General features: G+C 38.3%; 1 protein-coding gene across 3 annotated transcripts in view; it reads right to left on the bottom strand.

Annotated features, from left to right (window-relative positions):
- POLQ (DNA polymerase theta) overlaps positions 1-22,022 on the bottom strand; it is a 56,855-nt gene that overhangs the window by 28,568 nt on the left and 6,265 nt on the right. For all 3 annotated transcript variants that reach the window (XM_416549.8, XM_040707131.2, XM_040707137.2), the window contains exons 5-14: positions 19,170-19,278; positions 16,737-16,956; positions 14,619-14,763; positions 14,374-14,520; positions 13,096-13,308; positions 7,253-7,395; positions 5,801-6,005; positions 4,287-4,429; positions 1,608-1,801; positions 1,166-1,290 (exon numbers count right to left, since the gene is read on the bottom strand). In XM_416549.8, coding sequence (XP_416549.6) covers positions 1,166-1,290; positions 1,608-1,801; positions 4,287-4,429; positions 5,801-6,005; positions 7,253-7,395; positions 13,096-13,308; positions 14,374-14,520; positions 14,619-14,763; positions 16,737-16,956; positions 19,170-19,278 — 1,644 coding nt within the window. The remainder of the gene's footprint in view (positions 1-1,165; positions 1,291-1,607; positions 1,802-4,286; positions 4,430-5,800; positions 6,006-7,252; positions 7,396-13,095; positions 13,309-14,373; positions 14,521-14,618; positions 14,764-16,736; positions 16,957-19,169; positions 19,279-22,022) is intronic.

Genomic DNA, 22,022 nt, shown 5'->3' with positions numbered 1-22,022 from the left:
CACACTGAAGAAGAGTGGAAGAGCAATGATGAGAGGCATTAAGAGAGGCCACTCAGCAGATCGTGACCTGCTGAATTTCAGTTACTGACAGCACCATAGGAGCTAGTGAAGTTCACCATAAAGATTATAGCTGCAGTCCTCAGAACATGGGAGTAGGAAAAGAGCAGGGAAAAGACAGTTTCTTACTCATAGATCGTAGCTATAGGAGTATGAAAATAACTGAAAGACACAGCATACCTCACTGCCATATTTTAACAGTAATTATAGAATACAGCTTTTTTATCATCTCTCCTAAACTATATGTCATGTCAACAGTTCATTTTACTTTTCAAATTACTCTGGTTCCTGCACTTACCTACCTGATTGCTGAAAAAATGATTAACACTGGGAACAGAAAATTGTGAAGCCATTATAACAAGAAGTTATTTATACTATCAGAATTAATTTAAACTACTCAGCATCAGTTGGCATGACCTTTTCATTCTGGGGCTTTGACTCATGCTGCAACCCACGCATAGGGTTTCTCAAGCTGGGATAAAACTGTGTTAAAAACTGAAGATCCATATACAGAGTAATGAAAGACTTGGCTTAGATAACAGAAAGAAATTCTCTTGATCACATGGTGAGCAGCTACCTCTACTCTTACACAGCCCTCTGAAAGAGATTATGGTAAATGTGACCTCTCTGACCTCTTTTTATCAGGTGATGAATGACCTGGAAACTATTCACTCTGATTTTAAAACTGTAAAACTATATTTTATGATCTATTACCTTTGTAACCAGGAAAAAGCCATACTGTCTCAGAGATCCAAGACTTTACCCATTCTGAAACATTCTCTTTTCTGATACGGCAAAGATTCAGAATGGACATGCACATTTTTCTATACTTCGTATCAAACAAACTGTTCCTGCACAGTACACATATGGTTCCCACAGCCATTAGCATGCTACAGCACTGCTTGATTTCACCCAGCTGACCCCATTCTCACAGCATGCACCGGGGTTCCATCTCAAAGCAGGGGCAGCCACAGATAAAGCTGTAAAGTTGGAAGTGGTCTTACAAGACTGATTGCTGTTACACACTGTGGTTCTTATCCCCTTACCTGGAAGGAAAGAAAATAGACTACCTGAAGTTTCCTTCTGAATTTCTGCACACAAAACTCACCTGCATAGGTGGCAGCAGACTGCTGTAAGGATTGAAGCTGGCCACGACTACAACCATATTTCTTGGTCATATCTTTTAAGGGAACTTCACTGATCAAATCCAGGAGGGCAAGACTGGTAAAAAATCTAAAGAATAAAAAAAAGCATGCTCAGAAATCATCATCACATTAGAGTACAGTCAAAACACTCTGTGAGAGCATAGACAAAATAGTACTATAGCATAGCACAAAAAAGAAACACAGAAGTTGGCTTCCAAATAACACAACAAACACCTTGTGGCAGTGGTGTTCTTGGTACAGAGTGCACTGGCTCGTGGTCTCTGTAGACATATCTGACCCAATCAGTTCACTCAGCAAGAAAACCACTCCCTGAAAACAAAGAACCTATCCATTCCTCAAGTTATAGACTCTGGCCTTTGCACATTCACATCTATTTGTGGCTACCTTTTGTGGATGGCCATTTGTCTGTACTGTTTTTCTGTTTTAGCTGTGATTTTGCCTTTTACAGAGCGAGCCAGAAAGCCTTCTTCAATTCCCACCAGCTCAGCCACACGCTTCATTGAGGCAGGCAGCTTCTCCCATAAGCAGAAAAACTGGTACCAATCAATTGTGGTCCAATCCTCATACACGGGGGTGACCTAAAGAAAAGAAGATAATGCCAAAAACTATTTTGGAGAAACAGAGCAGCTCTCGGTAAACAAAAATACAGTCTAGAGAATGTGGTTGAGGCATCCCACGCACAACTCAGAGGCACTGAGTCATAACCATGTATCTTGAAGAAAGTAAAAGCTTTTTCTAACCTAGTTTTTTAATATTTGTACTGATGAGATATGAGATATGACATGACTCATGAGGGTATTCTAACAATGAAGGAACTTGGAATCTTTGTCAGATTGCTCCATAAATCTAAGCCACTGTAAGATCTTTTAAGCAGTATTTTTATTCTCCTTTAACAAAAGTGACAGATTATCTATCAGCCTCTTAGAACCACATTAACTACTGCCATAACACCTGATAAAGCAGTAGGGAACTCAGGTTTTGCCAGAGCTTATTGAACCTTACATTTACCTTGAGTACACTGAGTCTCAACTTTTATTTATACTAGCAAAAAAGCCACTCAAAGCTTTCACACACTTTTAGACAGAAAAACAATTCTGTTATCATTCAGTCAGCACAGACAGTTTGAATATGAGGATATAACTGGGGCTGTTTAGTCTGGGGAAAAGGAGGCTGAGGGGAGACCTTATTGCTCTCTTCCAATATCTGAAAGGTGCTTACAGCGAGAGTGGGGTTGGTCTCTTCTCACCGGTGACAGGTGGCAGGACGAGGGGGAATGGCCGCAAGTTGCACCAGAGGAGGTTTAGGTTGGATTTTAAGAAGAATTTCTTTTACAGAAGGGGTTGTTAAGCACTGGAATAGGCTCACCAGGGAGGTGGTTGAGTCACCATCCCTGGATGTGTTTAAAAACCATTTGGATGTGGTGCTCAGGGACATGATTTAGCAGAGGGTTGTTAGAGTTAGGGTAGTATGGTTGGGTTGTGGTTGGACTTGATGATCTTTAGGATCTTTTCCAACCTGAGCAATTCTTTGATTCTATGAGGGAAAAAGAATATCTCCATATCTGTATCAACGTGCTGCAGGAGAAAAACAAGACTTAGTAAGGTGGAGACTGTGTTTAGTTGTCTGTTATTGGTTGGTTTTTTTCCATTTGTTTTTAAAGAAAACCCCTATCCTAGACTAATATTTTGTTCTAATTGAATTTTCTAAAATACAACGTCTTCAGATTCATTTTTGTACATGTAATAGACAAAATCCTGAGAAATTGAAAGCATTATAGCAGATAATTCCCCTGCAATTCATAAGAAATGTGTAGAGAACAACACTTCTATTTTTAAAAAAATCTTCAGCCTTGAAAATGAATGAACTTTGCAAGAAAGACTGGGTTAATGGAAGTGAACCTCAGTATTTTGCTTGAAACTGTATCTGATTTAAAATAATATCAGATAGTCTGCTGTAACTAGAAAGGACAAGATAAAAACTTTTTATCATTGACTACCTCAGAACATCAACAGAATTTTTTCTTTTTTTTCTTTTTCTTGTTTTAGAGGTACAAACAGGGAAAAATTCACTGGTACATGACATAAAACAGACCACTTTGCCTAGCAGGAATAGAACAAAATGTTATGTGGTCTTCTAGAACTACAGAATAATGTGTAAATATGGGAAACTAGTAGGTTCCAAAAAAAATATATATATATTAATTCAATCCATTTCAGTCAATAACTAGGCTAATGAAGATAGCAAGTAGAGACAAACATTCTCAACATTCAGCCTCCCCTTGATTCCCAGTTTAACAACACCTATAATGCCAAACAGATTCTTCTTGGCGTGAATTCTTTTTTGATTAGTCTGTTAACGAGAATACACTTTACTCTAAGAAGGCTAAAGACACCTGTCAAATTTGGAGTGATGCTTGAATGACAGGCCTTGCAGCCATGAATTCTAAGACGTTCACTGCAACTCCTCACTAATCTTGGCAGGTTCGTAATTTCTTCTCCAAAGGTCTTAAATAGCAGTTTTCAAGTGCATATGCACATAACCCTTGACAAACTCAAAAGATTTAGCACATTCCTTCCTTTAGCCCTGGCAGGATCATCAAGCAAATAAACTCTATCAGATATAAATGAACCCACAAGTGTCCCACTCACAGGACAAAAAAAACAAAACAAAACAAAAAAAAAACAGAGTTCTTAGAGACTTTTTGTAGGCAAAATAGATGCTAAACCCATCAATGTTTTCTGGGCCTCCAGATTCCAAACCAAATCAAAACCAATTAGTTTAAACCTCTTCAAATGTCTCAGAAAAATTACAAGTATTCTACATCCAAAACTTATAAACTTCTGAAATCTTTTGAAGTCAGGAGTGACAGAAGTGGGCTCATATGGATATGCAGCATCAGCCTACACCATGAAAACAGGTTAGCTCAGAAGAACTTTTCTCCATGAAAGATTATTCAAGCGAGGTAGAAAAAAAAAAAAACGTGTCCATGGAGCCTTGAACTATTTTCTCTCATTTCTTTTGATTTTGAAGTAAAAGATTCAAAACACAGAATGAGACACCTACCAGATAGACAATATGCAGATCATTCTCCAGAACGAAGCTTTTCATAGCTCGCTGTAGGTCAGAAAAAATTTCCATTGCTTCCGTTGGCGAAAGAGAAGATGAAAGAGTAGCTGAGCCAAGATGTGTTGGGTGAAAAATCTTTGCTGTTAAAAATAAACAAATAATTAACACATAAATACATGTTATATCTCACATTCATATTGCAATGTACATGGGTCTCTCCGAAAATAATGCTTCCTATTTATTTCCATGGAAACTACAACAGATACAAAGAGCACAATAATATTAGTTGATAGAGAAAGTTCTCAGCTACAAAACACTACTTTTACACATAGTCACCACTACTAGCTATGCATTTTTGACAGCAATGAACAAGAGCCTACATGCCATGCTTTAAAATATCTGCACCAACGGAGGTGACTCACTGTCACTGTCGCCACTGCTGAAACCACCACCCACTGCCTCACTGTGCTCACATCCACTGCTTGGTGCCCAGAAACATTCAGCAAGCATTAAGGGATGTCAACGGGTGCCATTTTTTCTGCGTGGAGGAATTCGGTGGCACACTTTTCTTCATACACACTTTCATGTCAGATGCCATTTTTCAGGCTGCTCCTCTGCTGTCATCTGTCACACGGCAACAGCATGTAATGGAATAATGGCAGGATTGCTATATCACCAACGTCTGCCTCTGCCATCACAGGCAACATAATAAAATAGGAAGCATTACTTTCAGAGCAGGCATCGTATTTTATAGATTCTATTATCTTTTTCCAACTGCTTTTTCAAAAAGAAATGGAGTAGCTCTCCACATTGAAGACAGGAAATTAGAAACAATCAAATAAAGATCTTGTCTAGAGTCTAAGCTAGCTTTTTTTAGAGGCCAGATCACAAGTTTTGATCTCTCCGACTACTGAGATTAACACTTATGATAGCTATTTTAACAAAAAGCATTGCAATTCCAGCTGCCACTCTGCCTAGGAGTTAATGGACATTTTTCTCTTGAGAGCACCAGGTATATCATCTTTTCTTAAAAAGAGACATGAAATCAAATTGTAACATGGATTCTATTACTGTAAAGAGTCTTATCTGGAGCCATCTTAAGAACATAGCCCAAAAAAGGAAAGAAGTGCAGACTAATATAACAAACAGTTCTAGTACAGTACTTCACTCTCTCAGGATGTACCAGTTCTTCTTCAGAAAAAATTAAAATTATGGTCTACAGTTCATGTGCACAAATCCTGCAGTACAAGTTCACCTTTTTTAAAGATAGCTGAGAAATGTATCAGTCTGAAGCACCCTTGCAGAGGCCTTCCAAGAATACATGATGCAAAAATGTTTAAGCAGGTATACAGACACTCCCTTGAAAGCTAAAATCTTCTTGGCACCGTTAAAAAAAATAATTAACTAAGAGAAATGCATACAACATTTACGCATCTTACAAAAGATACACTGATTCAAAACTGCTAACTGCAGTCACTAGTAAGAAAAAGAATGCAGAACAGCAGTGTTACCTTTCTCGTCATCGGCACGTTCCAGAACCTGAATGAATTCATTCTCCAGCAGCCATGCTATACAAGCCTCAATAGGTCCTGTCTGCACTTTGTCTTGTTCTTTCTCATTTTCTCGCTTGTTGTCCTTCAAGCTGGATGCAAGAAGAGTGCAAGAGGCATAGGTCTGCACATCATCTGGAGTGTTGGCAACTCCACTCACAATGATCTGTTGAAGGAAATGACTTGTTCATCTTGTCAGAGAAACAGCAGGATAGAACATCAGATCTGAGAAAGGAAAAGACCGATCCATCGCCTATCCAAATTTTAAAGAACCGTTACAAGGAAAGAACACGAGGCAAATCAACTGCCAACCTTTAAGAATACCTCCTGGCAAAAAAGTTAGACACTTTATCAAGAAGCAAAAGGACTGAGTAATGGTAAAGGATTAATTATAAACCCTTATCCTAGTATTTTGAAAGTGAGCGTGAACAGAGTAGCAATTTAGAATTGAGATTAGATACAGGCATTTGCCTAGATGATATTGTGATATGTATTTATCTATATATTATTTGTTTTTCACATAACTGCTTTTTCCTTGTGGGTCCCTTACCTGTGTGCACCTTCCTTGAGACAGAAAGCTATTTCATCAAAAGCTCTCCTTCATGATTTCAAAGGATTTATTTCTTGTAATAAAGTGCTCCCACCAGAAAGGAGGACATCTTTAGATAGTTCTTGTGTAGAAAATGCACTCAAATTTGTAATGGTCTGGTTAAAATTCTAAAACAATGGAATCACAAACCAAGCTCTAGGCACAAAAGCTGCTTTCATAAATGATAGGAACAGTACAGCAAAGAAAATAACTCTGCTTAAAATGTCTAAGACCAGTTCAAGCCCAAAATCAACTCTGGAAAAGCAGATAAGCTCACCTATGTGAAATAATTAACATTTGTTCCTTTTTACTTGTGTGCGAATCCTACAGTGCTACAAGGAGCAAATGGAGTACCCTGCCTGTTCACCAAATTTTTTTTTAAATGAAGTTTCAATCATTTCTGTGTAAAAGAAGTATATAATTTTAGGGCTGATATAAGAGGATCTTTAAGGTTCTACAAATGTTATTTAGCCTAATTCAGTCTACCAGGCCTTGGGAACTGGTAATATACAAGCATTTCCTACTGAAGACTGACATTACGTGTGATAGTTAAGAATTACACACACTTTGCCTGCAGTTTTAGTATAAATAAATGAAAAAGCAAAGCTTAATATCTCATTGGAGAGTTCATAACATACAAAACAAAATGCTAAATATTGCAGAAAGCTTGCAGACTCAAATAATTTTCTTTTAAAGCTGCTTGGGTTGACAAAGGAAGAAACAAAAGAAAATGAAAGTGCACATACAATATTTGATGGTATCACAAAATAAACCATTCTGGCAGTGCAGGCCAGTGTTCTGCTTCCTCTCCACATGTCCCGTACCTCAAGTATTGCTCTTTTCATGCTAGAAGCAACACCTTCCCCTTCTTTTCTAAGCAAACAACTGCGAACAGGCTTGAGAGATCCCTGAAGTAGAGCAGTTCCTTTTGATCTTTCTGATGGCTTGCAAACTAAAATGCTCTCACCTATGCAGGAAGAAAATGAGAAGGGAAAAAACCAAAACATTAATAACCTTACTGCATCTCAGTATTGAAATAGCTACACACAGGTCGTTGAGGACATTACTGGAATGGAAAGCTTCAGGCACTTTTGAAAAAGCTGTGTAAAAAAGATAAAAACCTTTTTGAGGTTTCAAAGAGTGTATGGCCTTTGCTGTTTAAGGACTCCAGAGATGCATAATATTTAAGAATTAAAAGCTCAGAGAAGAACAAATCTCAAAGTTTCCTTAGGCAGGCTTTGTCAAATCAGCTTTTAAAATCCCCAGGAATGGGGATTCCATAGACTCCCTGAGCACCTGCTTCACTGCTGAACTACTCTTACTTCTTGTTGTGGAATTGACTGGAACAGTGACACACAGTGACATCAATTTTTTTTTTTTTCTGTGTCAAACTGAAAGGATTATTAAGCTGAAAGTGTCCTCAAAAGTTAGAATAAAACATACAAACTGCACGGCACTTCAGCAGTTTGTGTTGAGTTAACCAGGTTCCATTCTCAGAATGAAATAACACCGATATCAAAGTAATTTGGAATTCCTTTGAAGTTATTAATCTAACTATGCATTCTCTTAATTTTCATAAATGCATATTTGTGTGCATACTGATCTATATATGCACATACATACACACGCACATAAAATCTTAAATATCCTGGATGGTTTCCACTGAAAGTACATCTGAATATGCCTTACCTAACAAAATAAAGAATTTTGAAGTTAATCCTGAAATTCTATGGAAGACAAAAAAAGGTGAACTCTGAAACAAAAAATAGAAATAATAAGCTAATGTATTTAGGAGATAATAGTACAGACCACAAGAGGAAAATGCAGTGGTCACACAAAGCCAGGGTTTTCTTCAAACAAAACTATTACAGAGAAACTAGGTAACTAGGTCCCTGAGAGACACAACTTTGCCATAGAACTGTCATAGAATAGATGAATTCTTGTCTCTGATAAAGAAGAGAGCATTAGATTTGAACTAGCTGAGCAATAAGTATGTTTTATTATAAGAAGATTTAAGTGCATGTCGCCAGAAAACCAAGGTAATTTTGACAGTGGCTATCTTAGTAACATTCGAGGAATGTTAAGTTATGGTAAGACTATAGCCATGATAATGCTACAGTAATAAGCAAATCCAGAGCAAATGAAAACACAACTGCAAAGGCATAGAATAAATACTACAAATGCACTGTAGGTAAGTAACCATATACAACTAAATATAACTACATAAATGAACTGAAGGATGAAAGAGATGCTTAGAAAATGTCACTTTGGAATTCACTTATCCTGACAGGTAAAACTTTTGAAATGTGTTGATCCTGTAACTTTTGCCAGTGTTGAGAGAGGCAATATAACAAACTGCCTGTAAGCAATTTTGTGAAACCATAGTTTATTTTGATTTTAGCAATAAAGAATATCAACTCATTTCATATTTAGGTTCTGATGCGACCTAGAATTCTCAAAGGATAACTCTGGCACCTCAGCATGGCAAACGTAACAAGAATGGATATTCACATTATTTGACAGTCACTCAAGATTTGGGTGGAACCCAAATTCACTTCCTCAAAGTGCCACTGTGAACTTGAATCCAATAACTGCAATCTAGTAAACAGTTTAAAAAAATAAAAGAAGGAACTGAGCTTTTATAAGATTCCTCACTGAACATTTCAGATGAGAGGAGAAGTCTAGGTTAGAAACAGATTCAATAAACACTGGACTACTGGCTAGCTAGGCAAAAAAAATACTCAATTAAAAACAGTTCAAGTTGGACATTAGGAAAAAATTCTTCTCTGAAAGAGTGGTTAGGCACTGGAACAGGCTGCCTGGGAGGTGGTGGAGTCATCATCCCTGGAGGTGTTCAAGTAACATTTAGATGTTGTACTAAGGGACATGTTTTAGTGGGAAAATCTTGGTGGTAGGTGAACAGAAGGACCAGATGATGTTGGAGGTCTTTTCCTACCTTGATGACTCTGTGAAAAAAAGATCATTATGTTTTATCTAATTTTACCTAAACATCTAGTTTTGCAAATGCTGCTCATCCTACATATCTCTGCCTGTAAGTAGAAAAGAAATAAATAAGTAACCTTGTTTCTAGTTTTGTTCACCAGTAAAACTTTACCAATAACTTCCTGGCCAGATTCTCCCCTCTGATTATTACCCTTTACAGATATTTTAGAGGATTAGGGCGGTTAGTTGTTGGAGCGGGAGTACAGAGTACAGCATATCCCTCCAGTGGCAAGGAGGGATACTGAGAGCACCTGGAAAACCCACCTGATACATACATAGTTGAGAGGCTGGTGCCACCACAGGAATTTGGGGTTTTTCTGAACACGGGGCAGTTCACTCATCACCTGGCCTGATGGCTGCAGTTGGGTCTCAAACAGGGAAACAGACCCTAGCCTAGGAGCTGGCAGAGCTCATTGAGAGGGCTTTAAACTAGGTATGAAGAGGGAAGGGGATGAAACAAAGCTCACTAGAGATGAGCCTAGGGGAACAATGCCAGGATTGTGGGTGAGGCCAATGGCTCAGCTGAAGTGCATCTACACCCACGCACACAGTATGGGAAACAAACAGGAGGAGCTGGAAGCCATTGTGTGGCACGCAAACTACAGCTTAATTACTGTTACTGAAACATGGTGGGTTTGCTCCTGCAAGTGGAGTACTGCAGTGGATGGCTATAAGCTCTTCAGAAGGATAGGCAATGAAGAAGGGGCAATGGCTTGGCTCACTATGATAGGGTATATTTCAGTGTTATAGTGCTTGGGGCTCGGAATGGTAAGATCCAGCCTCTATGGGTAAGGATCAGGGAGAGGGCCAACAAGGCAGACATCCAGGTGGGGGTCTGTTATAGATCGCCTAACCAGGATGAAAAGATAGACAAGGCATTCTGCAAGCAGCTGGCAGAAGTTGCACAATCGCCTGCGGTTATTCTCATGGGAGACTTCAACTTCCTTAATATATGCTGGAAATACAATATAGCCCAGAGGAAGCAGTCTAGGACAGGCATGTCCAACCCACGACCTGCAAGCTGCAAGCAGCCCAGCTCAGCCTGCAATGCAGCCTGCCCCCTGGCAGCAGCTCTTCCCTGCTGTGCAGGTACCCATCACTCATACCAACCAAATATCAGCGTGCAATCAGCTCTGCCTGGGCTGTAACCAAGACACAGGGACTACACAGCGCAGTCCATTTTGATACATTGGCTAAACACAGTCCAGTGAACTGTGAAGAATACGCAGCCTTGCTTCCCATTTTGATATGGGAATTTGAGAATAGGCTTCAAGATTGCCAAAATTAATCAATTTTTGTTTGCAACTCCATTTTCATTTGACACCTGCAAGTTTTAAATGGAATGCTTAGAGGTACAATCAGATATTCAACTCAAAAGTTTGATCATGTCTTTTTCCAGACTTTTATAAGCCCTAAATTAGCAGAGAAAAATATCCCTCATTTCATAGCCACAACTTATTCATGTCATTGCTTTTTGGCAGTACATACATTTGTGAACAGCTGTCAAAGGAAAAAGTACAGGAAGAGTAAAATTTCAACCAAAATCGCTGATGAACACCTTTGAACTCACTAAGAACTGCAACAACTGCCATCATATTGGAACGGGCTGTCCAAGGAAGTGGTGGAGTCACTGTCCCTGGAGGTGTTTAAAGAAAGGGTTGACGTAGTACATAGGGACATGGTTTAGTGTCCAATATTGGTGGTAGATGGACAGTTGGACTAGACGATCATAGAGGTCTTTTCCAACCTTCATGATTCTATGATTCTATAATAATGAACATCTTTACTTATTTCACTTTAGGAATACGACACTTGATGAATGCAAAAATAACCCAATTTCAATTTCTAAAATAATGTTTTTACATTTCCACCCAATCACGTGTCATATTGTCATCTGGCATGGAATTGTTTTCTTCAGAGTATCTGCTATGATGTTATGTTTTGCTTCTAGGAGAAAAACAATGTTGATAAACACACCAATGTTTATAGTTGCTACTAAGCAGTGTTGTACAAGAGCCAAGGCCATTCTCAGCAAAGGGCCCAAGGAGCTGGAAGGAAACAGAAGTAGGACAGCTGAGTTAAGAGATATTCCATACCATATGACATCAAGCAGAAGGAGTTTAGAAGGGAGTGGGAGTTTATCTCTCTCTTCCATTGCTCAGGGGCTAGCTGGTCAGGAGGTGGTGAGCAATTGCTTGTGTATCAGTTATTATATACATATATAAATATCTATGTTATAATCATTATCCTTTTCTCTAGTTTAGTAAATAATTTTATCTCAACCCATGAGTTGTACTTTATTTTTTTTTCAGTTCTCTCCCCAGTCCCACTGGGAAGGTGGGGAGTGAGCAAACAACTGCGTGGTGCTCAGCCACCTCCCAGGTTAAAGCACAACATCAGGAAAAAAAAATCTCTAAGACAATTCAGTACTAAAATCTTTGGGAGAGGGGGACCTTCATCCCAGTAGAAATTATCTTCTGTCTGTCAGAAGAATTCTTATCCACATATGGCACTTTTTTTCCAGCTGAAGTTGCTGTCTTCCAGTTTTCTTATTCAGTGGAAGCGTAGCAGCTGGTAATGTAGCTTTATGTTCTCATTCAGAACACCACAAGGAAGGGGAAAAAATGGTACATTCATGAAGCTCATCAGCATAATATCAACTGCTTACTGTGCAGAACAGTCACACCAGAACTGTCAAAAAAGGATACTAATTATTGTAACTTGAAGGGGAAAAAATAAATAATGTAATTTTACACCTGCCAGCTATTTTCAAATGACAAAGTCTAGAAAGTTTCAAAATACAACAGGCAGCTGCCTTTTTCTTTAATATATAGAGATAGTTCATTGAGAAATAGGTCGCAAAATGCTGTGTTGCTATGCTACATTAGCAAAAATAGAAAGTTAAATATAAGAACTGTTTGCTGACACAGGGCTCCAGCAAGCACCAATCAAACCATCAGCAGGGCAAATCTCACTTCCTGCTTCTGTTGAACTTTATATTTACCACTGTGTTTGTATCCATATAATGCAATTTTTTTCAGCTGGCATCCAGGAAATAAGTTTCCATCCCAAATTAAAATAGCAGTCAGGATTATTTTGTTGAGCATCAATTAGTGTCACAGTGTTCATGAAGACAACATCTTATCTATGAACAACTGTCCGAATTTCCCTGTTTCTCTGTTGCGTTACTACTTTCAACATCCACAAAAATTATTGTTAAGTTTAGAGGAAGTTTACTAAACTCAAACCAGAACTTCAGACAACAAGAGTAGTTGTGGACTTCCTTAAATTTTAGGCATGCCTATTGGCAGTTTACTTTAAATTTTCTCACTGAAACTGTAAATGTTTTAGTGAACCGACCTTGTATCTCAGAATTAAGACAAATGAACAGAGCTTTAGAAGATAGCAAGAATTCAAAGAAGAAAATAGTCCGTTCTTAGAATAACTGACATGTAAATACCAAAGTCAACCTTATGCAGTGGAAAGAATCCTCTGGGAATTACAATTTTTACTCCATCAATACCAAACAAATTCATCTTGATTAACTTAATCGTACTGAATAGCAAGGAAATTCATCACGATTAGTCACTAATTGTGAAGCACTGCCCTGGATTTAATCAGGTTAACACTGTTCTTAGAGAATGTTAATAAAGCCTCTGCTTACCCTCTGTGTCTACTCCTTTCCTGCCAGCCCTTCCAGCCATCTGTTTGTAAGTGAGAACATCCAGCAGTGTGCCACCAAACATAGGAGTTCGTATAATTACTCTGCGCGCAGGCAGGTTCACTCCAGAGGAGAGTGTGGAGGTTGCTGCTAGAACTCTAATCGTGCTCTGGCGAAAGGCTCCTTCAATGATGTCCCGTTCATCAAATGTAAGACCTGAAGAAAGATGACGTTTTGCAAACCCAGTAATGAAAGAATTGGATTAAAGAGCTAATGTTATTAGTCAAACAAGAGGAAGAATAAATAAACTCAATGAACATTTGCCATTCATTGTCAGAAACAAGAAATGCAACACTCAATTTATTTTATAACTGAAACAAAATTTCCACAAAGCTTTTTTTTTTGTTAATTGACAGGAATGGTTATAAACTAGCTTTCCTAAGGTACTTATACACACTGTAGCAAGATGAACAATTTATCACATATTTACATGTGTTGCAAGAACATAAATAAGGAAAATAAATAAGGAAACACAACGAAAAGAAGGAAACTGGCTATAACACACAGCAAGAAATTAGGATTCAGTCATTTGCTGGAATCCTGCATCCTGTAATCCTTCATCATTATTTCCATTCTAGGTTACAGGTCTAATATGTATCTTTCTACTTTTCCATAAGAGTTTTGGTCCAAGCTTACTCTTCAGAAGAAAAAAATTCACACTCTATAAGCATTTGGAGTTATGCCCCCTACACATTCAATGCCATAGATACTCTTCTACCTTCCACAGTTGATTCTTTCCCTCAGTAAATTGGCAGGTTACATGTACTCTTACAGATAAGAAATAAAAGATCCTGCCAGAAGCCTTGGTGGCATTCTCGTTTTATTTTGATTTTCATAGTTAGACTTCTTCTATTTACTCATCTATTTCATTACTAAGTCAAGAAAGATTGCTCTGAAGCAGCATAGCAGCTTTAGGAAGAATCTGAAAATCTGTGGGCTGCAAACCAGTTAATTTTTCAGGTGTTCCATATAAATCTTAATGTTGCATCTAGAAAGTTGCTGCTAACTAACACAACAGAGAAGAAATTTATCCTAATAATTAGTGAGTTAAGTATTTGTCCACAGTAAAAGAATTTCAAGCTTACCTCTTATTGTATGTTAATTCAGTCATAAGCTACAGAAAGCTTCAGAAAGAAACTGGTAAATTGCTGGTAACTAAAGCAGTAAGAACACATATAACTTGACCTTTACAGAAGACAAGACCTAGATATTCAGGAATACCTGCATGATGAAATGCCACTCCCCACGGTAAAGTACGTTGGAGCACAGAGTCCAGACCTGAGAGAGAGCGCCTTAGCTGATCCAGGACCTCATCTATACCTTCTCTGTCCACAACAACTGGGGAAAGGGATGAGTTTTTTGCAGAACCTTGAGAGAGAAAATATTTTTAGTTTCTACTAAAATTAATTTGTACTAAAGTTACTGCACATACTACTACAGTCTTCTATTAAATACTTTTCTCTTACTTTCCGCCTGTTGCAAACTGTAGAATTCCCTGGCAATGATGTCTGCCAGCTTCTCACACCAATTCTTGGATGGACAGAAAAGCAGGACTGAATGGCCATCACAAACAGTCTCATAGCACAGGCTCACAACATGGTCTTCATCTCCCTGAATTGAGATAAAATATTTTCAGCTCACTCTGTTATTGTACAGGGTCTGTAAATGCTGTCACTGCTCAGTGTTACAGTAGGAATCTTCTATGAAAAATTGGAAAGAGGAGCAAAGAGGAAGGAGCACTGTCATCTTAGTTTGTTTTGCTTTAGGAAGTCTAGGCTCTAGGATGATTATACTGTTGATGATGGCCCAAGACCTAACCATAAATAAATCTAAGGCTTTACATCTTGCTTTCATAAATTTGTTTCTGATCAAAGGCCACACAGTGCACAGAAAGTCACTGCAATCACCACGTCACAGCTAACATCAGTGGGAGAGAAAAGGTGCAGATAACATAGGGATGAATTATATGCTGTCATCTGTAAAGACAAGAGACGGCCTGGTTTTCACACCAAACAATTTAAAGGTAGTACCTCTCTACTTCCCTGAGGACTTCTAAAGCCAATGGAAAGAAAAAAGCTCTGCCAGACAAGACTGCTTTAAACTTCAAAAGACTTCTGAGGAAAAACATCCCTCTACAGTAACGAAGATAGAAGACTTAACAATTTGGCTGGCTGAACTAAAAGCATGAGGCATAGTAGTCTGAGCATCCTCAAAAAGATGCATGCTGTAAGCGCTGTTGACCAAAGAATGTGGGTAAATTTATGGATGTGCACAGAAAACCCTACTGTTTGCAGCCCGCCTTTTTGATCATAAGAATGCGGGAGAATTCCTGCAACAAACTGCTTGGTTTGGCTAAGCCAGGCTGCTTTCCAGAAAGCAGGACATTGGAGAAAAAGGTAGGAGTAAATAAAGAAATAAAAAGCACTGAAACGTAAGTGAAAATAGGGGAGCAAAGGCAAGAACTGTACATAATTGTCAGAAGTTCAATAAAGATTCATTCAAATTCAGCAGAAGTGGTAAGGTCATCAAATATTGTCCTGTGCATCAAAGTGGGCTAGAACAGGCAAGTTTGAAGGTCCAGCACCCAAGAGGATTGCCTGGTCTTACAAAAGAAGCTACCTCCCCTTAAGTGTTGAGTCACGAGCCTAGTTTAGTCCTTTCATCAATTTAGGACCCCTGCAAAACAAGTACATCAAAAAATATCTAAGAGATAGAAATGTAATATCACATTCTCAGTAAGAACATATAACAATAAGCTTCCAGATATTCTTGTCAGAAACACTTTATTTATTTTTTCTTTTTTGAAGACCCATCATGCTACTGGTGCTTGTACACAAGAGAGTGTGAGTGCTTTAAAGACATTTCAGCCATTAAGCCTATCTTGTCCAGCTACCCCACTAGTATTTACACACAGCAGCTCAAAGGACTGGGAAGAGGATTCACAGTTCAAAGACTCCAAATTTACAAGTAGGAAATGCACATTTCCCATCCATTTGGTTCTTCCAAATCATTATACTCGTTACCCTTAACTTTTTTTTCAGCGTACAGAAATAGTAAATACTAAGAATAGATTCAGAAGAATTAGGGTGGACATCCACCTTATAATCACTGACAAAAATAGATCATTCAGCAGTTTAACATAAGCAGGTACAATACAATATTTAAAGAAAATACATTTGCCCAATGATTAATGCAAATTTGTTGGGCTAGCTAGGAAATATTTATCTTTGTCTGTGAAAATTAAGTCAACTCCCGGACACAAGATAGAGGGGTGGCTAAGAGGGAGAACCAAGCTTGCTACATCTGTCAGGTGTTAAGAGACAAGACCTAACTTCTTCAAATCTAACTTCTTCAAGTCAGATTCAAAAACTTCAAGAAGTTCATGACTACTTGTTTGGTTAATCAGTAAGGGGCAAAAATGTAATAAATTTTTCCCCTTGTGTAAGCATACAATCTATAATATAAACAACAAAGTTGGGACTATCACCTATTCAAAAAAATTAAAAACATACCAGTAGCTGTCTTTTTAACTTTAGCTATAGAAAAAGTCCTAAGCCAAAAGCCACTGCTTAGAGTTTTGTTACCTTCAGTTGAAGTTTGGGCTGGAATTCTCGCACCAAATTCATGGAAGAGTCATAAATGTTGTTGCCAATTTTCACCCACTCCTTGAGGGGCACAGGGCGAAAATCTGTACAATACAATTCCGCGTCTAACCATGAGGCTAGGAGTCCTAAGTTTGGGAGGGTAGCACTCATGCCTACTACCTGTATTCCTCCAAAACCAGGACTCTTCATCTTTGTCTTTCTGGAAGCAGTTAAAGAAATTGAAAGTTAGTTACAAGACAACATACTCTTCTGAAAAACATCTCTCAGAAAAAAATTAACTCTATCTATTTCCTTCAAGGGTCTAAAGGACAAAGCTATTTTTATAAGCTTCTTGAAAAAGATATAAGTCATACTATACTCTTAACAAACACACTGAAAAGATATGCGTTCACTACTTTTTATCATTTTGAATCTAAACTTCATGTTTCTTTAAGCAACAGCAACATAAACTGCATATTTGGAGAAACTGAAAATAAACAAACCATCTATGCAATTAACAAGAGCATTGAAATAAGTGAAGCCCAGTCTCCACTGCAGTCTTTCTACACTTAAATGTCTTGATTAAGACACTTCAATTTGTTTTAATTTCAGGACAAATAACACTAGACTAAGGTCTTCCTAGAGTTTGGAAACAAAGCCCTTAGTTCAGCAAAGAAGAAAGCAGCTTCAGTTCTCAAAGCGCTGATCAATAGCTTCCACTGAAGTCAGTGGGAAGTAATGAACTCATAACAGACACGAAAACACAAATCATTAATTTAGACACCCAAATGTATATGGTAATTCGGGCTTTTAGACCCACATGATAGTTATGTGGGCTTTTTAATGCTCCTGAGCCTACATTTTAAAACTACTTGTTTGTACTGTCCATCTACACTATTAGCAACAAAATGAGACTTTAAAAAACTAAAAATGTCTGAGAAAACACTGGGAGCTCAGAGATGGCCTGAACCGAGTAACCCTGGAAAGGGCAAGATAGAGGAAACAAGACTACCCAGGAGCAAGAGTAAACAAGCAAGACAGAAATAAGGAAGATGTGGAGAAGACGACTCTTATCCAACCTCTTCTAGTATTCGCTAAAACATCACCATAGGTTGTCTATTTTTCCTCCAGAGCAACTACTGACCATAAGGGATTTAAAAAAAAAATCCAGTTCCAAGGCACTCTTTTTGACTGGAGGGAGAGAAAAATTTGTTGCAGAAATTTGTTTTGCAAAAGTTTCACTAAGAAGCAAGGACACTGATGCTGACAGTGGCAGAGAACATTTTTTTTTTGGTTGCAAAGACACAAATTCATACTTCAGTGGGACATCCAATTAACCATTTAAAAAGCTCTTAAAAGCACTGGTCATTCTAATAGGTCAGGCTGGGATGTGTTTAAAAACTGAATAAATGGGCTCCCATTAACAATTAAAAGCACACACACACAAAAAAAATCCAAATGGAAAACAGTTGCTTCCTTCCTGTCAGCAAGTGGCATGGGGCACCGCTGTCTACTTGGCCATGACAGAGATGAAGGAGCTGGCCCTCAGTGCCTATATGGTATAGGCTGAAGTATTGTGTCTTCCCAAGAACATCTGTGATGTATCTGTCTTTTTTTCCCTGACCAATGTTTTCTCCTTCCTAGTTCTTCAATGCAAGGGAGGAAATCGAGAGTGGTCTTGCATCTATCCTGTACATGCAGGACAAGACAAGGGAAATAAAGTGTCAAAGCTACTCATGCTGATCTTAAGTACAGGGGTCTCCAGAATAAGAAAAACATCAGAAATGCTTCAGTCCAGAGCACTGCTGTATCAGCAAGGGAAATGCTGTCTGATCCAGCTGGGTTCCAGGTGTCAAAAAAGCAGTTACTCTAGAACTAACGAGGTACTGTAGGCTTACTCTAGAACTAGTATGACTCACAAGACAGGAAGCAACTGTGAAAAGCTGGCAGAATCTGAATTTTGGTGTGCAGCAAACATTTGATTTTAACTCTTCTGTCAGCATAACTAGCAAAGATTAAGAAGTTGCATACAACATTCACTCCATTTGCCTTTGTCTAGGAAAAATATTACAAGAAATCCTAAGTCAGTTTTGTTATTTTGTGGGTTGGGTTGTTTTGTTGTTTGTTTGTTTGTTTAAACAAACAGGATAAAAAAAAAAAAAAAAAAAAAAAAGGAAAGGAAAGCTTCACCTTCTTTCTTTTCCTGAGAGACTGACTCTCATGTTAGCATACAAACTAAAAACCATGAGGAAAAGAAGTTTTGTCTGCAAGAGCAGGACCCTGGAGAGATAATACAATGAGGTCTTAATAACCAAAATAGTCTAAGTCACATAAAAGCCCTGGAGCTAACCCAAATTTCCAATTACTCAGAGGACAAAATATTTAAGCCATCCGTAATTCAGCATTATAAGGCAAACATCCTGGTCTACCCACCTTTTTGCAGCTTTCTCTGTAATGTATCGAACTTTGGTCAGAAGGAGTTCCAACAGATATCCTCGATGAGAGTCTCCAAGCATATGCAACTCATCCACAACCACCACTCCTAAGAATGAGAAGCACTCAAGTTATAACTAATAAACATCCAAACTACTGACAGCTTCAATCCTTTCACATTTCACATGATTAACCAGAATTCCATAACATTCAAAAGATGGGTAAAAATACTGGAATAAATACTATCTGAGAAGCTTTCTGAGTATCAGCATTCGAAGATAACAGGGCAAATTAGAGTCTCCCCAAGGGAAAAAACACAGGGCCACTACATCTCAGCCACTCAGTGTACCTTCTGCATATATCCCAACTTGCCAAAATTCACTCCTTTTCTGAGCAGCTGACAGTGCCACAGGAACAAGGGAGAGGATGAAGAAAGGCGGTTCAGCTTTTTTGCTGTTGTTCTTTGTTTGTTTGTTTTTAAAACAAACAGGTCATAGAGGACCTCAGGCTTCATTAGTTCTACTGCTGTGGAACTTTTCCTTCTTCTGTGGCAGAGCTATGTAATATCTTCCTGGTACAACTATAATAGCAGGAGCTCAAGGGCAAATGTGACCTTATATTATCTACTTCAATGCTATTTTCTTTCTCATTTTTTTTCTCCTTCCTACATATGTTCCTTCTCTCTCTGTCTGTCTTCTCCTCCCTTTTCTTTCAAGCCACTTAAGTTAGAAGGACACTGCTGTGCTTCAGTAGCCTCTTTTACAAACCCACCCAGCCAGCCCCTCTGTCTTTCTCTACTTCCTCTATTTGGTGCTTGCTTGTAAAATTCCTCACTCATAAATCAAAAAATGGATAATTATTCAGGTCCCAGAAAAAGCTGTCCTTGCTTTCCCATACAGCAGTCCAACTAAATTCTTCCAGCAATTGAGACAGGACAGCATAATATATTATCTACCAAAGCAAAATTCACGCAAGTTACCCTTCCAGGTTTTGTGTCAAGAAGCAGCATTTTTTGCTTCCTAAAACAAACATAGGACACTAGAGGACAAAATCTCTAGGACAAAACACAGGCCATGTCACTATTTTTCTGCACGTTCTGTATGTTCTATTGCTATTTAGCTATAAAAAAAATATTCAAAGCCACGCTAAAGCTGTGTTGTATGCCACCCTAGCAGTGTCTAAGCTGGTGAGACCTGACTGTCACACACACATGGCTTCTCTCTTTGAGCAGTACTCAGAATGCACTCACAGGGATGACATACGGGCAGCTATCACATAAGTGGTATTTTTCACAAGGCTGTTCTCAGCTTAAAATGGAACTGTAGTCAAGGAAAACTACAGCTCCCAGCATTCTATGGCATTTTCTACTCAGCAATAAGCTCAGGAGTGCAAACGGGGCCGTAATTTCATCATTCTCCATTGCTACTGAAATGAGACTACCCACTATTTCTGCTTTCTGCCTGCAAATTACATGTCCCTAGAAGACTGCTTACCAAAAAAATGCTAGAAGTACCCGAGAAATCTCACACAGCATTATTCTACAATAACAAGACTACTTTAGGCCCAAATTCAGTTCAAAGTTCTTAATGACAGGCAGGATTTGATTTTATTTTTCCTTTCAAATACAAAGAAGGTAGAAATTTTTTAATCTCAATTTTAAATTCAGAAACAACTTTGGTAACGCAACTGCACATTGCAAATCCATTCCCAGATTCTTCTCAATTCTGCTCTCCTAAAAATGTCTTTAGTATCAGTATCAAGAGTCTGAACAACAAGAAGAACAGTATTTCCTGTGTACCTGGATTTCCAAAACTGTCATACGTTGTATAATAATTATCAACATGAAAATGCTTTTTACTGCTTCATATAGCCAAGAGAGCTCTGCCAGGCAAGGGATTTGAATTTCTCTCAACAGCTTCCAAAGGCAATGCGAGCTATCAGCAGGGGGCTGACATCAACAAAAGGAACAGTTTGAGCTGAAGATGGAATCTAGCCAGAACTGCAGTCATCTCTCAATAACTCATCTCAAAGATAAAACACCCTTGTTACGAAGCAGTCTAAATTTAGAATTAATTAGAAGGCATCATGCAACCTTGCAGTATTAGACAAGCTTACTTTAGATGATAGTTAAAAAGGCATTTTCAGCTCATGCCTGTATTCTGCAATTTTTATGAAGATGTATCTCTAAATAGAAAAAGATGTTGATTATTTTTTAAACTAAAATTTTAATTCAAAAATTGCTTTCAAGTAAATACATAAAGAAAAAACATTCAGGTGTATAGTCATGCTGGGACACAAGGGAAACAGAGGGTTGCAGCAGAGGTGTTTCCAAATGGTGAAAGAAAAATATCACACTTTAGAGCTATCAGTGCTGGGGACACAATACTGAAACTCAGATTTTGCGTTCACTTCTCTGGTTATACTGCTTTGTGAGAAGAATGTGCCTGAAAAGGGTCATATAACTCTTGATACTTGGAAGTATATGACTCTTCTCAGGCACATTCTTCTTACAGAGTACCAAAAATTGTGGTGATGGAATGGAGGTGCCAACAAAAGGAATTTGGCATGTCTCCAGATTCTGAAAGATGCTAGCATTAAACAATACATTTTAGTACCCTGGTTATGCTTACAAAGCACACAAGCCAACATAAATAAGGATGTTAGAATCATGCTCTTTGCCTCATGCTGGTAGTGCAGCTTGGACAACATGGTGACTTATCACCAAATTAACCCTATTTAACACAAACAAAAAGAAAAAAAAATCCTTAACTAAATAGCACTCTTCAAGCCATATATTAAAATCAATAACTGCATGATTATCAGTTCTCTTGCAAGGGAAGGGGTGAAGATATG

The sequence above is a fragment of the Gallus gallus genome, chromosome 1, assembly GCF_016699485.2.
Source record: "Gallus gallus isolate bGalGal1 chromosome 1, bGalGal1.mat.broiler.GRCg7b, whole genome shotgun sequence".
NCBI classification, from domain to species: Eukaryota; Metazoa; Chordata; class Aves; order Galliformes; family Phasianidae; genus Gallus; species Gallus gallus.
This window is presented reverse-complemented; position numbering and strand designations above follow the sequence as displayed.